At 38.1% G+C, this 15306-nt stretch overlaps 1 protein-coding gene across 1 annotated transcript in view; it reads right to left on the bottom strand.

Annotated features, from left to right (window-relative positions):
- The window catches only part of wnt7bb (wingless-type MMTV integration site family, member 7Bb), a 54850-nt gene extending 46356 nt beyond the window's left edge, over positions 1 to 8494 (bottom strand). Inside the window, exon 1 of the mRNA XM_038288567.1 lies at positions 7900 to 8494. Coding sequence (XP_038144495.1) covers positions 7900 to 7970 — 71 coding nt within the window. The 5' untranslated portion in view covers positions 7971 to 8494. The remainder of the gene's footprint in view (positions 1 to 7899) is intronic.
- Between the last annotated feature and the right edge of the window lie 6812 nt (positions 8495 to 15306).

The following is a 15306-nucleotide window of genomic DNA, read 5'->3' as shown; positions in this document are numbered from 1 at the left end:
ATTTGTTAATGTATATTTTATTAATGAAGTATAAAACAGCTGCAAAATCAACTGTTCATAGAACACAAAAAAATCGTTTTTAAAATGTTCTTGATCAGTCTTCCTTAATATAGATTTAAATCCTGCAAACAGATGAAATCTAAAAAAATTTTTATTAATACAGATAAAAAGGTTTCAGCAGCTTTTTAGCTCAGACAACACATTTTAATTTAGATTTAAGGTATTGTCTTGACTAAAAGTCAATAATGTTAAAGTTGCAGTTTGTCAGTTTTCATTTAAATTGTAATCAGCAAGTCTAAGACATTTTATTTATTTTTTTTATATAATTTTTTGCTAGATTTCCCAAATAAATTTTTTCAAAGGTAAAACATTCTCTCTGCTCTTTCTTTCGTTTCCCATCTCAGCAATTCCCAAATGCAATGGGTTGAATGGAGAGAGTTTATTTCATTGCTCTGTACCTGTGACAGTGTAATGACAATAGAAAAGCTGTAGTATTTCATTATTGGAGTCAAATAAATAAATATACATTTCATTTGCATTAGCTTGTTAACACCTAGAATGAACCCACACAAGATTCTAAGAGGGATTGAGACATTGTTTTGCACATGGGCGGTTATAGACAAGAGGCTAATAGGGGCCAGTGCCCCTTTTGAACTGGTCATGACCCCTGTACTGCATTTCTTATGATTATATGAACTGGTCCAGGAACAGCAACTGATTAGTCCCTTGGACCAATTTATTAATTCACCTTCACAGTTTTACTTTCATAATGAATTAAAAATAAGAGATTAAATTAGACTCAGCTTCCTTTGATTTATGTTTTATTTGTTAAAACAGAGAAAGAAGAAAATGGTGATTTATCTGAAGAAATAGCACCAATTAGCACCAATCAACTTGCCCAGAAGGAATCAGCTGAGATATTTGTTGTGATAAAGTGTATTCATAAACTCTCATTATTAATGGTAATTTGGTGTAGGATAAATGCTTATTCATAGTTTCTGTCTATCTCTCTTTATTACTAGATTTGAAAGAAAACCAAACAAATTTTAAAAATTTGACATTTTCATAAAACTACAAGAATTTTTAAATTTAGGGATAAAATGCAAGGAAAATAATAATAAACTTCTATGCTACATGTCAAGCTTTTACTGACGGATGCAGAGCTGTGTCATTTATCTGCAATGACCGTCTTTCCGTTACGCTAGCAGGTTTGGACTAAGTAATACCTCTATTGATAAACTAGTAATGGACGGATAAAGACATATTTAATTTATTTAAAGAATGCAGCACTTTAAACTTTTTCCCTCACTGCCAAAGCTAAGCTGCCAACTGCTAAAAATTCCACAGGATTAAGAAAATAAATTCCCTGAGCGAGATACAAATTTTTATCATGTTTCCTAATGTTTACATGGTAGATAGAGTGTTTTCCTTTTGTATTGGACACTGTTTACAACAAGAAAGCTCATGTTAAACTAAACCAACAATTTTAGTTGAGTTTGTTTCAAAATATTTAATAGAATGTGTCACCAAAATTCGTTTTTTAGTTTAAAACTTTATTACTTTTAATACTTTTCCAATAAAATTATTATTATTACATTTCTATTTATCTTGGTGATATGTGATCGTAGCATTGTAGAACACCCTTTTTAATGCAAGACATTCTAAATAACAATTACATCATATTTAAGTTGGTGTTTTTATAACAACACCTGGCCTCTGAATCCGTTATTGCTTGATTTAAATAGATCTTTGCACAGAAATAAACTAAGGATAATTTTGTCACAGACGCTTTCTTTGTTTCCTTTGATATCACAACTCTTACTCGTCATTTGCTGCCTCTGAGGTATTGTGCGCGAGGAGAATATCCTTAAACTTTGTTTTTGTTCAATTTCATTTTGTTTCCTTTTTTACAAAAAGTTAAAGGACAGATGGCGTAAACCTTAGGATTAGTGAACCTGGAAATGGAAATGTTTTGCCTCCTAGTGGAGGTACTGTCATGTTGTAGCTCTAGTTAGGCTTGGAGTATCCAGGTGGTGGACAGCCCACACTGATTTCTGTGTTGCACGGCAATACTTAATGTTTATCTTTTTAAAAGGTTTTAAAAGGTAAATGCACCATCTGATAGGGGGTCCTAAAATAATAATATTTGAACTTTACAGATCTCACATTGGAAAAATGTATCTCTGCATTGAACCCATCCCTTGGGGAGCAGCGGGCTGCCATCATGGGGAGCCCAGGGAGCAATCATGGGTTAAGGGTCTTGCTGAAGACCCAGAGTGGCAGTCTGTGGGACTTGGGCTCAAAATCAGAACCTCAGGAATTTCAAACTCTATGCCATAACCACTAGGTCGCCACTGCCCCTAAAAAATCTGAAATAATATAATCCACTGTAATACAAGGCATAATCATAGGTAATGATATAATGGATGTTCTATGGTGATAAGCTATAGTGTATTGGGATAGATACTTAAACTTCATAGATGAACAAATATTTAATTAATAGAAGATCACTTTGTCATGTCTTTACCATGGTGCTGCAACCTCCTAGTGGGTCCCAGAGGTACTGCAGATGGGGTCATGAACTTTCTCAGAGAACCCTGAAGCCCAGAGGGCCCAGCAAGCCCAGGCCAGGCTTAGATATGTAATTACCTATACAGCCACAAAATGTTTGCATTATAAAACCTGATAACTGTGGAGTTATTCTTGGTTTTTCCTTTTTTTTTTTTTTTGTATTTTATCAGGTGGAAATCAGTTCTAAAACCCTGTGTGCTTGACAGGTTAAATCTCTATCGTTGATTTTTTTTCTCTGCCAGCTGTATACCCCCAGGGGCATAAATGGCAAGATGGACTTTGCTCTATCTCGTCATTAATCTGGGGGTCCCGAAAGTGAAAAATGTTAAAGACCTCTGATTTAAACTGTTATGCACATATATCAGTTTGGCCAAAGGGAGAGTGTTGGCCACTGACTGCCCCCTTTTGCTACTCCCCTGTGCTACTTGTGATAACAGCAGAAAAAAGGAGTAGGTTGGGGCTTTTTGGAAAGAAATTCCTCCAAATACCCTTCAAATATATAGCCAGATAGGAGCCTACTAGCAATCTTGGCATAACACACCATAACCAAAAGACATAACAAGATTTGATTTCAGTTTTTAATATCCTTTTGATTAATATTTGGAGGGGGGTCAAGTGAGCGAATGGCTTGCTGTCAAAGTTAAAATGATCTTTAGTAAAAATAAATAAGAACACAGGGTTACTTTTTAAAAAATCTTATTCCATAAAAGAAAAAAGAAAAAAAACCATATAAGGTTTTTTGGGGGATTCAAATATCTCCACCAATCCCTGCATGCTGCTGCTTTAGTCACTGTTTATTAGGTCCTCGTTGTTAGGCCCGATTTATTTGGTATCTGGTTTTGTGAAAGTGACACCTGTATTTTTTGCAATCTTTAAGCAGAAAGCTTTGAAACATTTATTGTGGGTGAACGGATTGCGAACTTTAATTGTGTCTTAAGGTTCTGACAGAATTTGTATGCTGAAATATGTATCCACTGTAACACAACGCCAAAGTACTGTAACATACAGATTATGATTTAAGTTTCAATGGGTGTTAAAGAGAACTTTGCAGATTGTTAAGGCCTTTACATGCCTGGTGCCCCAATTTTAACAAAAACTCACACAGAATATGTAGTTATATGGTAAATGCATCGTCCATTAAGCCACTGTGAATACCCACTTGTGCAGGCTGGGTTGACGTGGGATGTAGAAGAACAAGGAAAAGTTTATGTTTATCAATTTGTGTAGTTAAATTGTGGAACAAACTAAATGAGAACCTAAAGCAATGCCCAAACATATTCCTCTTCAAAAAAATGTTCAAAGAAATTATTTTCAAAAGGTATAGAGAAGCATTATAGAAGGTTTTGTTTGTGTTTTTTTGTTTTGTTTATTTGTATGAAGGTATATGTGTATACATATCTATGTATGTATATGTGTAGGTAGGTATGTATTTATATGGATATATATAGCAACAAAATTATAAATATTGTAAATTGAAGAAATACAAGAATTAAAGGGGTAGGAGCACATAAGTTTTACTTCTTCCTACTCCTTTTCGCACATGTAATAGAGGTATATTAACTCAGGAAAGAAGGTTACCTTGTTTGTTGTTTTTCTCTCCAATGTTTTTAAACATTGTTTTATTGTTTTTTTGTTTTTCTCTTGCATGTTTGAAAACAAAGAATCCAATCCAATCCAAAGTTGGGCTAGAGTCTCTACAGTAGTCATTGGGGAAGGACAGAAGAGCCTCTCAACAGTCAAAAATAAATCAGGACTACACAGAGACAAACGAGTAACACCTATACATTAATGCACTCACATTTCAGGACAAAATTAGAGCAACCAGTAAAGTAAATCTGTTTATGGATAAGAGCCCAAACCTATGATGGTGTTAACCTTGGCACCAGAAACTGACAATAATGAGTTCTTTATAAAAAAATATATATAAATGCTACTACTGAATGGCAATGACATTACCATTCAATGGCCATGCAGTGTTATCTATTTTCAACAAATCTGTCATGTTTGCAATTTAGCAGAAACCGATTAACAAACGCTTGTAAGAAAAAAAGCTAATTAAAAATACATACCCACATTACTGAGCATGAACCATCGAAAGGGGAAATTTTATGTTTGATAAACAACTAAATTAGGGCTGCAACAACGAATCGATAAAATCAATAAAAATCGACTTTTAAAAGCGTTGGCAACGAATTTCATCATCGATCAGTTGTGTCGCGCGATTAATGCGTCATCCGCCGCGCCGTCATCACTGCCTCTTGACTGAAAGAGGAAGAAAAAAAAAATACGGCAGAGCGAGCCAGCGCCGCAGGTGCAGTGTTGCCAACTCAGCGACTTTTCAGACCCCTCCAGCAACTATTTTTCAAAAAAGTGACTAGCGACAAATCTGGCGACTTTTTACGGTGTCACTGGCGGATTTTGGAGACTCTTACGTGAAAGCATGTATCGTTCCTACTCTGCCGTGGGACGCCGCCCCCACTCCCGCAGGAGTCCCTCTCAGCGCTGCAGTCAGCCTCAGCTTCCAGACTGCAAATGAAGCGCGCATGCACCGGGATTGACGGCGCAAATTGATCACAATAATTAAAATAGCCTGCGCTTTGTAAAGTGAAAAAAGTGATAACATGCAACTTTTGTCAAAAGAAATTAACATGGCACGGAAGCACCATGTTTGTTTGGTTTTAAAGTGGGGAAACGTAAAGTTAGTTTCTCAGGTAGCTCATCTGATGCTTTCCTTACCTTGTTAGTAGGTTACAGACAGGGATAAGGTTGGCTACTTATTTTACTTTTAATTTCATTTGAATTAGCTTAAGCAGCGTTTACATTTACTTTATAAATAAATTAACTTGCAAATTATGAGGGCAAGGCTTTTAAAGTTTAAATCTTCTGGCAAAGATAAAGTAAAGAAGATCCTGCAATTTATGGAAGTAAAGCAGAATAAAATCCAGCAAGATCAGTAATATGTCAATTAATTATATGCCACATTCCCATGTAAATTGGAGTCTTTGGAGGATGTGTTTATTAGCACCCCTAGTTCTCTCATTTTTATTCCAAATACAATTTATAATTTGAATCACAGGGCTATTTTTATCTCTATGGTTCAGTATTTTCTCAAGCAGCAACTTTAACTGCTATACTTTCCTGTCTTAAAAGGCAGAACTCTTCTAGTCTAAAAAAACTCATTTGTTGAAATGGGGGGACCTATTGTTTGAACCCCATAGGGGCTTTTAAAAACAAAAATGTCTTTTTTTGCGCTTTATGAAACAAAGTAGCCTATATTTTGTGGATGTACAGCTACATTTCTCATGTAAGTTTGCGTAGTTTTAACACAAACATTTATTTTTCATATTGCACCAGTACAGTTAATGAGCAACCTGTACTTGTGTGCTTGTTTGTTCTGTCTAAAATGTTTATTTTGGAATAAAGAGGTTAATATAAAAAATATTTTTTGTCCGATTCATCGATTAATCGAAAAAATAATCGTCCGATTCATCGATTTTTTAAATAATCGTTAGTTGCAGCCCTAAACTAAATAATCTCAAATTTGTAAAAAAAAAAAAAAAAATGCTCTGCTAAATTTTGGAGCCTTACCACCTAAATCATGTTTTGAAAGATTATCTAAATAAAGAGGTGATTTGGCAAAAAAGTCAGAAAAGTCATGATGTCTTAATAACAAACACACCATCTTAACTACCTACTTGAACTAAACAGTAAGTATACATTTTAATCAACTAGCGCATAACTCCAGGAAACCTTGATTCAGTGATTTTAGTGGCCCTTATGTGATGAAAATCAGAATTTATTAAATGACATTTAAATGTTAATTCCAGAAGAATTTCTGACGTTCACCTAAATTGACAAAATGTATTATTAATATTAATCAGTGGTGTCAAAAGTTCACACATTTGTTACTTAAGTAGAAGTATAGATACTGCAGTTTAAAAACACTCTGGTAAAAGTTGAAGTATCAACTTGACCTCTTTACTCAAGTAAAAGTAAAAAGGTATGTGCTCCAAAATCTACTTAAAGTATAAAAGTATTAAGTAACCTTTAAAGAAAACAGCCAGATGCCACTATATCAATTGAAAGCTCAATTTTACAACTATTTCTAAAAATCCTTTGAGATAGGGCCAAGGATGAGGGAGGTGTTGTTGGTCTCCATCTCCCGATACGCTCTCGCCTGTGTCCGACCTTTCAGACATTTCAACATCTTTTTCTGAATCTGACATTGTAGCATGGCGTAGACAATTCACGTTAGCAGTTTGAAGAACACCTGCTTGCTTTTGATGATTTCCTTTAGCTAACCAATGAGTGTTTGCGTTCTATGACTCATCCAATGACACTAGTTTTCACTAGATGTGGATGGAGCAAATGATCTGCATTGGATGGTGCACATGATGTGAAATAAATATTTATAAACATTAAACCGAAGCCAAGAGTAACGAGTGACTTTTGCTTTAAAAATGTAAGGAATAGAAAGTACAGATACTTGTGTGAAAATGTAATGAGTAGAAGTCAGAAGTAGAATTTGTACTTCTAATTATTTTCTACTTTGTTACTTGACACCTCTGATATTAATATTATGTCAGCAAAATCAAAGTGGGAGCAAGTTGGATTCATTTTAGATTTCTCATTTCTAAATGTTTATTTAGAGGTTCATTTCAAATAACTACCTATACATCGACATAATAGGATGGTATAACTAAGGTCTACATGTAATTCAAAGTTTACACAAGTTGTTATAACCATATAGCCTGAAGCTTAAATCAGGTCTTCCACATGGTGGGCCTTGGAGCTCATATATCCTTGGACCGCCACTGGCAAAATTATTTAATGAAGCCAAATGCCCGAAATGTGCAAAATTCTAGAAGTTCTGCAAATAATGGCAGTTCTGGATGTGTCTTTGCATTAAATGAGCTATTGCAAAACAGGCAAACACGTCAAAAAAAAACGCAGTCTAGGCGATGGAATGTGGAAATACAACTCAGTCTACCGCTATTAATGAAGTTATGCAGGGAAGGGAGCAGAGACACTGGCTCAAATGATGTTGTGCAACAGAAAAGAGCAAAAAGCCTACTGAAACGAGACAACTAAAGCTTCTCACTGCATTGCAATAAGCGTGCGCGCGCTTCTCCTTAAAGACAAGATGCACGTTCACATTCGACCTGCTTTCAAAGTGACTGATATCATTTTAATGTGAGGTCAGATGGCAGACAGCCTTCACATCTTGCGCTTTGTTTCACGACTTTTCCAGCTTGCGCAGGTGAGGAAATAGTGTGAAAGAGACAGAAAAAAAACAACAACAACCACAACAAAAATAAATCAACTCACCCGAGTCGGAGGTATATGATGCCAAAACACAGGGAAACGTAGAGACTCCGCTTTCGGAGGGGTTTGTGCATGATCGGTATCACTTTATCCAGAGGCCATGCACTGTTAACACAAAGTGGTACTCACATCAGCAGCTTTTCTAACCCCCCCAGATGCAGGTATAACGCCTGTTTTCCGTCACATCAAGCTGAACCTCTTTGGAGATTTTGAACTGCGTGAAACCCATCGTCCAGGACAGGTGAGATGCTGAGAGGAGTCCGAAACGAAAGCTGGAATATGATCGCACTTGAAAGGTGAATGAGTTCTTGGAGGAAGTGGCTCCTATCCGTCCTCCCGTTGAACGCTAAATTTTAATTAACAACCCGACCACCCCACCTGTTATGCGCCTTCAGTAGTAAAACAAAACAAAACTGCTGCTTTCTGCTGAATGCAAACCGGAATATGTGAATCTGACTTGAAGCTTTCATGCACGGTACAGGTACAGGTAACAAAAGGGCTATGTGCCTCCTCCTCCTCCTCCCCTACCTGCACAGATATGCTGTGAATGGGAAGGGCTTCCAGACTGAGCTCAAAACGTGTAGTTGTTGTACAGAAAACTAACAAGGCACGAAGGGAATTGGCCTTTTATAGGCCAAAGCAGGCGCTTGCAACATCACTGCTTTGCCCCACCAGTGCAGCACCCACAACCCCCCCCCCGTCGGGACACACCACAACAGTAAGCTCAGTAAAATCAAATGTCTTTCCAGCTGTTTGCCTTGCAAGGAGACACAACACTGTATGACTAATAATGGGTAATCATGATGAACTGACTTTCTGATAAATACGCTGTAGCGGTGCCCTGTCAGTCACACTGGAGTAAAATTGAATAACAAATAAATTGGAAGTTATTTAAATGTAAAAAAGAAAAGAAAAGTGTGTAGATGTTCTTTTGGGAATCATCATGAAACTTAGTGGACTCCCTCTGGTGGCAGTAAGACATTGATCTAATATCTCAACTCTACAGTACAATAGATCTACTTACTGTCTTGTGCACAACCCCTCTTGATGTGTCTCTCCTTATATATATTGCTGGTATCGCTGGAAACCCTTATTTATAAATGTCATGATCTGCTGATCTGGATTTCTGTAGTTTTCCCTCTTAGTTTTCAGTTAAACTTTTATTTATGTCATTCTGTTTTTCCAAGTCATTATTTTAATTTCAGTTTGGTGTTATCTAATTCTTTTCTAGTTTTACTTAAGCACTGTTGTATTTCTTTGTTAATCTCTGTTGCCCCCTTGTGCCACTCTTCTTTCCCTTAGCTCTTCTTTCCCTTAGCTCCCTTCTTGATACTTCTGTCCACACCTGCTCCCAACCCATTGATGACTCCATTCATTGTTCTGTTTGGCATATATAATTCTGCTCTGTAGTTACGTTTTCCTGGATTGTCCTCATTTCCTCTCAAGTCCTGTATTCCCTGGTTAGTTATTTTTGAATTTATGCCTCTGTTGTCACCACTCTAAAAATCAAATCTGCAAGAAACCACCTCAGCCTGCGTCTCTGCATTTGGGTCCTCTGCAAACATCCCTTCCATTGGAAATGAATTAATTAAAATCAACCAAAGTCAGAAAAGGCCAATTAACGTTTACCCTCACTCAACATACACCTTATAAATTTTCATTTTTTGTCAGGTTACATGGATTTAGTACATTTCATTTTCATTTATGTAATAGATTTATACAAGGTGCACACTTATCAAGTGGAGGGGGGTGAATCATTATTATTTGCAATTTTTTAAACCCACCTTTAAAGGAATAGTACACCCAAAACATGATTAGCCTTCATTTTCTACTCACCCCCATGCTGAACAACACTCTGGAGTACTTTTTTGATATCTCAAATGCATCTGGAGATCTGGGAGGCTTCTTGCTGTCTGATGACAATCAAATAATGGAGGTCCATGGCGCCCGAGACAGAGAGGTCCATAAAAGTCCACAAAAAACGTGTCAATATTCCTCCATACTGCTCGTCCAATGTATTCCAAGTGTCCTGAGTGGGTAGCTTCCAGAATTTACTCGAAACGAAGTCATTTAGAATGTTTTTAGAGCATAAACAGTAGTGTATAGGATTTCCTGAAAGCGCGCGCCCGCACGTTCATGACGCTACAGAAGCCGGCAGACCAACCAGATGAAAGTGCGCATTCAGCGTCTGCTCTGCCGATAATCCAAGCGTAGAAGAAGAAATGTGCTGTTTACCTGTGCAAAGAAAGAAACAACGAAAGAAAAATGTCTGAGGACTTCAGTGTTGAGGAAGAGCATGAGTTCTTTGCCGAGCTGCATTCGCACTTTCATCTGGTTTGGTCTGCCGTGCGGGCGCGCGCTTTCAGGAAATCCTATACACTACTGTTTATGCTCTAAACACATTCTAAATGACTTCGTTTCGAGTAAATTATGGACGCTACCCACTCAGGACACCTGGAATACATTGGACGAGCAGTATGGAGGAATATTGACACGTTTTTTGTGGACTTTTATGGACCTTTCTGTCTCGGGCACCATAGACCTCCATTATTTGAATGTCAGCAGACCGCAAGAAGCCTCCCAGATCTCCAGATGCATTTGAGATATCAAAAAAGTACTTCAGAGTGTTGTTCAGCATGGGGGTGAGTAGATAATGAAGGCTAATCATGTTTTGGGTGTACTATTCCTTTAATCTAATGCCTTCAAATAAAATACGGTGAAACTGGTTCATTTTACGTTGAAAAAAATATATATTTTTTATTAGTTTATGAAATGAATCATTTTATGTTAAAATAGATACAATGCAATACAACTTCATTTAGATAGCCATTTACAAAAGTGCTAACAACGCTGCTCTGCACTGATGAAATTACTGATAAAACACAAATCTAGCTGTTTAAGCAAGCACAAAATCAAATCAAAATAAATGCAAAATCAAACATTGCCAATGATGACTAGATGATAAAACAATGAAAGACAACATGTCAAACTGATTTAAATGTCAAGGAGAATTGGATTTTTAAGAGAAGATTTAAAAACAGGAACCAAACTGGTCTGTGTTATTTACAAAGGAAGCTAATTCTTGCTGCAATAGTATCTCTGTTATTATTAAAATTTTGTATTAATATATAACAGCATTAAATACCTTGATATGTATCATCACTTAGTTTTTTTAGTTTGTTTAACTGTCACATTCACTAAATAACCTGCGGAAATGGGTTTTTAAATTTGACTTAAAAGTACTCAGGTTTTTAGAACTTCTGGAAGTTTGCTCCAGATAAGAGGAGCATAGGAACAAAATAATGCTTCTGTTTGGTTCTAGTTCTGGATGGGCAGAGTAGGCTTGATCTAGAAGACCTGAGTGGTCTGGGACAATGATACACCGACGACAAATCTTCTGTGTATTGAGATGCTCATCCATTCAGCATTTATAGACTGACAGAAGTATTTTAAGGGCTATTCTCTGAGCTACAGCGAGCCAGTAGGAAGACTTCATAACCAGGCTGATATGTTCTACTTTCTTAGTTTCAGTGAGAACACGGGGAGCAGTGTTTTGGATCAGCTGCAGCTGTCTGATGGAGGTTTTAGGCAAAGCTATGAAGACGTGTTGGCAGTAATCAATTCTACTACAGACATATTTATCTTTTTTTTTCTAGATCTTGCCTAGGCAAGGCAAGGAAAATGTATTTGTATAGCACAATTCAGTACAAAGACAATGCAAAGTGCTTTACATGATTAAAATACAAGGAGATAAAACAGAATCAAAGCAAGTAGGAAAAAAATAAAAAAAAATAAAGTAAAAAATGCAGAAACAAAAAAGAATATCAAAAACAGTTGGACTAAAGAAAATATGTTTTAGTTGAACTGTTTAACTAGAACGGTAGAAGGCAATCCTAAACAAATGTGTTTTTAGTCTTGATTTAAAGGAACTCAGGCTTTCCGCACTTTTACAGTCTTCTGGAAGTTTGTTCCAGATAAGTGGAGCATAGGAACTAAATGCTGCTTCTCCATGTTTAGTTCTGGTTCTAGGTACGCAGAGCAGGCTGGAGCCAGAAGACCTGAGTGGTCTGGAGGGTTGAAACACTGATAGCAAGTCTGTGATGTATTGCCTAGACATTAGTCCTTTATTTCTGGAAATGTTCCTTGGCTGACAAAAGGCAAACTTAGTAATTACCTTTATTTGACTCTGAAGGATCATGTCTGGCTCCTTCATGACACCAGGATTTTGGCCATAATCCCTGGTTTTTGCTGTAGCTACTAGCGGAAGCTGTGGTCTGACTTTGGATCTTCCTCGTTTGGTCCTCAAATTATTACTTCAGTTTTGTTTTTTAATAATTTGGAAGAAATTATGCAACATCCACTTATCGATCTATTCTAAGCATCAAGTAGGTCATAAATCCCAATCCCTTATCCTCCGCCCCCCCGAGGTCCATATTTCAGGTGTATCCCAGCTAAATCACACTGTACTTAGATTAATGGCTGATGGAACAGTCATATGTAATACTAAAAAGGTCTAGTTAGAGATGCTAGACTTGGACTTAGACAACTTTTATTGTCATTTTGTATACACAGAGTGTATACAAACAAAGTTTAGTTTTTTACAGCTTTCTGATAGTAAATGAGCAGCAGCTTAGCGGTGAAATGAACATTTCCTCTTCATTAAGGGCAGCAGTGATCAAATGTAAACAATGTGGGAGAAAAACACTGGGTGCAAAACTCATTGATATGGAAGTTCAGAGCACTTCAAGACAAATATACTGTATATGGTGCAAATATGCAGTAGAAAAACATTTTTTTTTTAGTTGAGTTCTTTTTGGTTTGGTGTTATCAGTGTAATGCAGAGTCTGTGACCTGATTTAGAGTTATATTTTTAACCGTTTAGTAGTCTGATTGTAGTGGAGAAACAGCTCTTGCAAATTCTGCTGGACCTGCATTGAATGCTGTGAAGCCTCTTCCCAGAGGGCAGCAGGGAGAACAGTCCATGGGATGAAATATCTTCAATGGAGAGAAGAGGAGCCCCAATGATCCTCTCCGCTGTTCTCACCACTCTTCTCACCTTCTTCCAGTCTGATGCGCTGCAGCCTCCACACCACACAGTGAGACAGCTGGTCAGAACGCTCTCTATGGTGCTTCTGTAGAAGGTGGGGAGGATGGGTAGCGACAGGTGGGCTCTCCTTATCCTCCGCTTGAAGTAAAAGCGCTTCTGTGCCCTTTTGACCAGTGAGGTGGTGTTTATAGTCCAGGTGAGGGTGTCTGTGATGTTCACACCCTGGAATTTGGTGCTGCTGACCACCTCTACAGCTGAGCTGTTGATGACCAGTGGAGCGTGCTTAGGCTGGTTCTTCCCGAAGTCGACGAGGATCTCGTTCGTTTTCTCCAAGCTCAGGATCAGGCTGTTATCTCTGCACAAACCAATTGCTCCACCTCCTCTCTGAAGTCCTGGTCGTTGTCATCACTGAGGAGGCCCACCACCGTGGTGTCGTCTGCAAACTTCACAATGTGATTGGTGGTGAACCTGGGGAGTCATGTGTCATCAGAGTGAAGAGGACGCAGTCCCAGGGGGGGAGCCTGTGCTTAGGGTGATGACATCGGAGGTGTTCTGTCCAACCCAGACTGACTGAGGTCTGTTTGTGAGGAAATCTAACAGCTAATTGCATTGGGGTGTATTGAGGCACCGCTGTTCCAGTTTGCCTATCAGATGCTGTGGGATGATGGTGTTTTCCACACATCAGCTTTGTCAAGGTAGAGTGCCTCCTGTCCCTGATGTGTAACGGCTTACACTGCTGGTGTGCTGTTTAGTGCCTCAAACCTTCCAAAGACTGCTGATGTAGAGACCACAATTAAAAGTTGGGAAAAAGCTTCTTCAAGTCAGACGTAAAGATAGAGGTAAAAACAAGGTAGCGCTATTAGGGGAACCTTAAATGACCGCAAAAAGTTGAGACTTTGATGAGGATTTACTATCCAGCACAAAAACAGGCCTAAGCTCAAATTGCTGAAATTTAAACCATATCCATGGCTTAGAATTGTCTATTCAACACCAAACGGCAACAAATGATCTATGGCAGGACTTAAAAAATGAATGGCCACCATCTTTTCTGAATAAAGTGTCCCCTGTGAGAGTATCTGGCATGTGTGGCATCTAGTGCATTCTGGCCAGACAGGATTAAACTAGACTCTCTGGGCAACATTCAAGATTAACCATAAATGCCACATTTACACCCCCCCCCCCCACACACACACACACACACACACACACATACACACACACACACGTTACAGCACTTTGTAAAATGCAATATCAAACAAATTATCTTCTCCAAACATTAAAAAAGAAGACTTGAACAATTGCTAACGTATTTTAATAATGACAGCATAAACTAAAATTACAGACATGAGTTTTCTGAGTGCACAGACTGTGAGGCTGTTGTTCAGCACAAGGAACAGACAAAACCGCAGAGACCTTTTGTTTCAAGACATCCCCACTTTTATTGTCCCAAGGCCTTGTTTCATTCAAAACATGCCCATCAAAATTCCAAATGGATTTTCAAAGCAATCAAAGTCAACTACTAGGGACCAGGAGGACATAAAAAAGACATCCATTTGATGTCTACCCCGTAAAAGATGGTCTTGTTTGTCCTCAAATGTACATAAATCATAGGCCTGGGTGGGGATGGTCCCGTTTAGTTTAATTAAAATGTTCAAAGGCCCAGCTCTGTTTTTATGGTTGCAGGATAAAGGCTGGGGACAGTGTGCGTCAGCCTTATTTGTCACTCTGCTGTTGTCACTGCAGACATTTCAAATGCATCAACGCTTGCTTTTTGATGGCGTTTCCCATTGCATCCTCACACACACTCTGAGGCCTCTCGTGGTTTACACATGCAACAAGCGTAGACTCACAAATCAAATGGAAGACACAAGCACTGTTCATATTCAAAAACTCTCTCACACACTGTAGCACTTGGGTGGTATCCGGAGGATCCTATGACACACTGTTTATTCAACTTCAAAAAGTTGAGGCAGAGGATGAGAGCATTCGGATTAGTGAGGACATTAATCTCAGGACGCCACATCACTACGCGTGCTTTATGCTGCACATACAGGCCAATGCATGTGCAATATTTCCACTTAGGCCCTTCTGAAAGGAAATCATTGTTCTGCTTGAACTTTGTAAGTGTTCGCCAAACTTTTTTACAATGCATTGTTAATATGCCCTTTTTTGTCTGCATGGATTTACTGCAAACTAAAAGGAAGAAGCATTTGGGAGGAAGAGAGGAAGATCCCATTTTGGCAAGCGCAAGATGCAATGTCGCTCTGTCTTTTTGAATATTATTAAGTACTCCTGACCGACAACTAAATAACAAAACCCACCGGTCGCCCATGTGTTTGCATGGGAGCTGGTTCAACTGGAAA

Source organism: Cyprinodon tularosa, unplaced genomic scaffold (genome assembly GCF_016077235.1).
Source record: "Cyprinodon tularosa strain WSP-4 unplaced genomic scaffold, ASM1607723v1 ctg258, whole genome shotgun sequence".
Classification (NCBI taxonomy): domain Eukaryota; kingdom Metazoa; phylum Chordata; class Actinopteri; order Cyprinodontiformes; family Cyprinodontidae; genus Cyprinodon; species Cyprinodon tularosa.
Note: the sequence above shows the minus strand (reverse complement) of the source record. Positions and strands in the feature narration are given on the sequence as shown.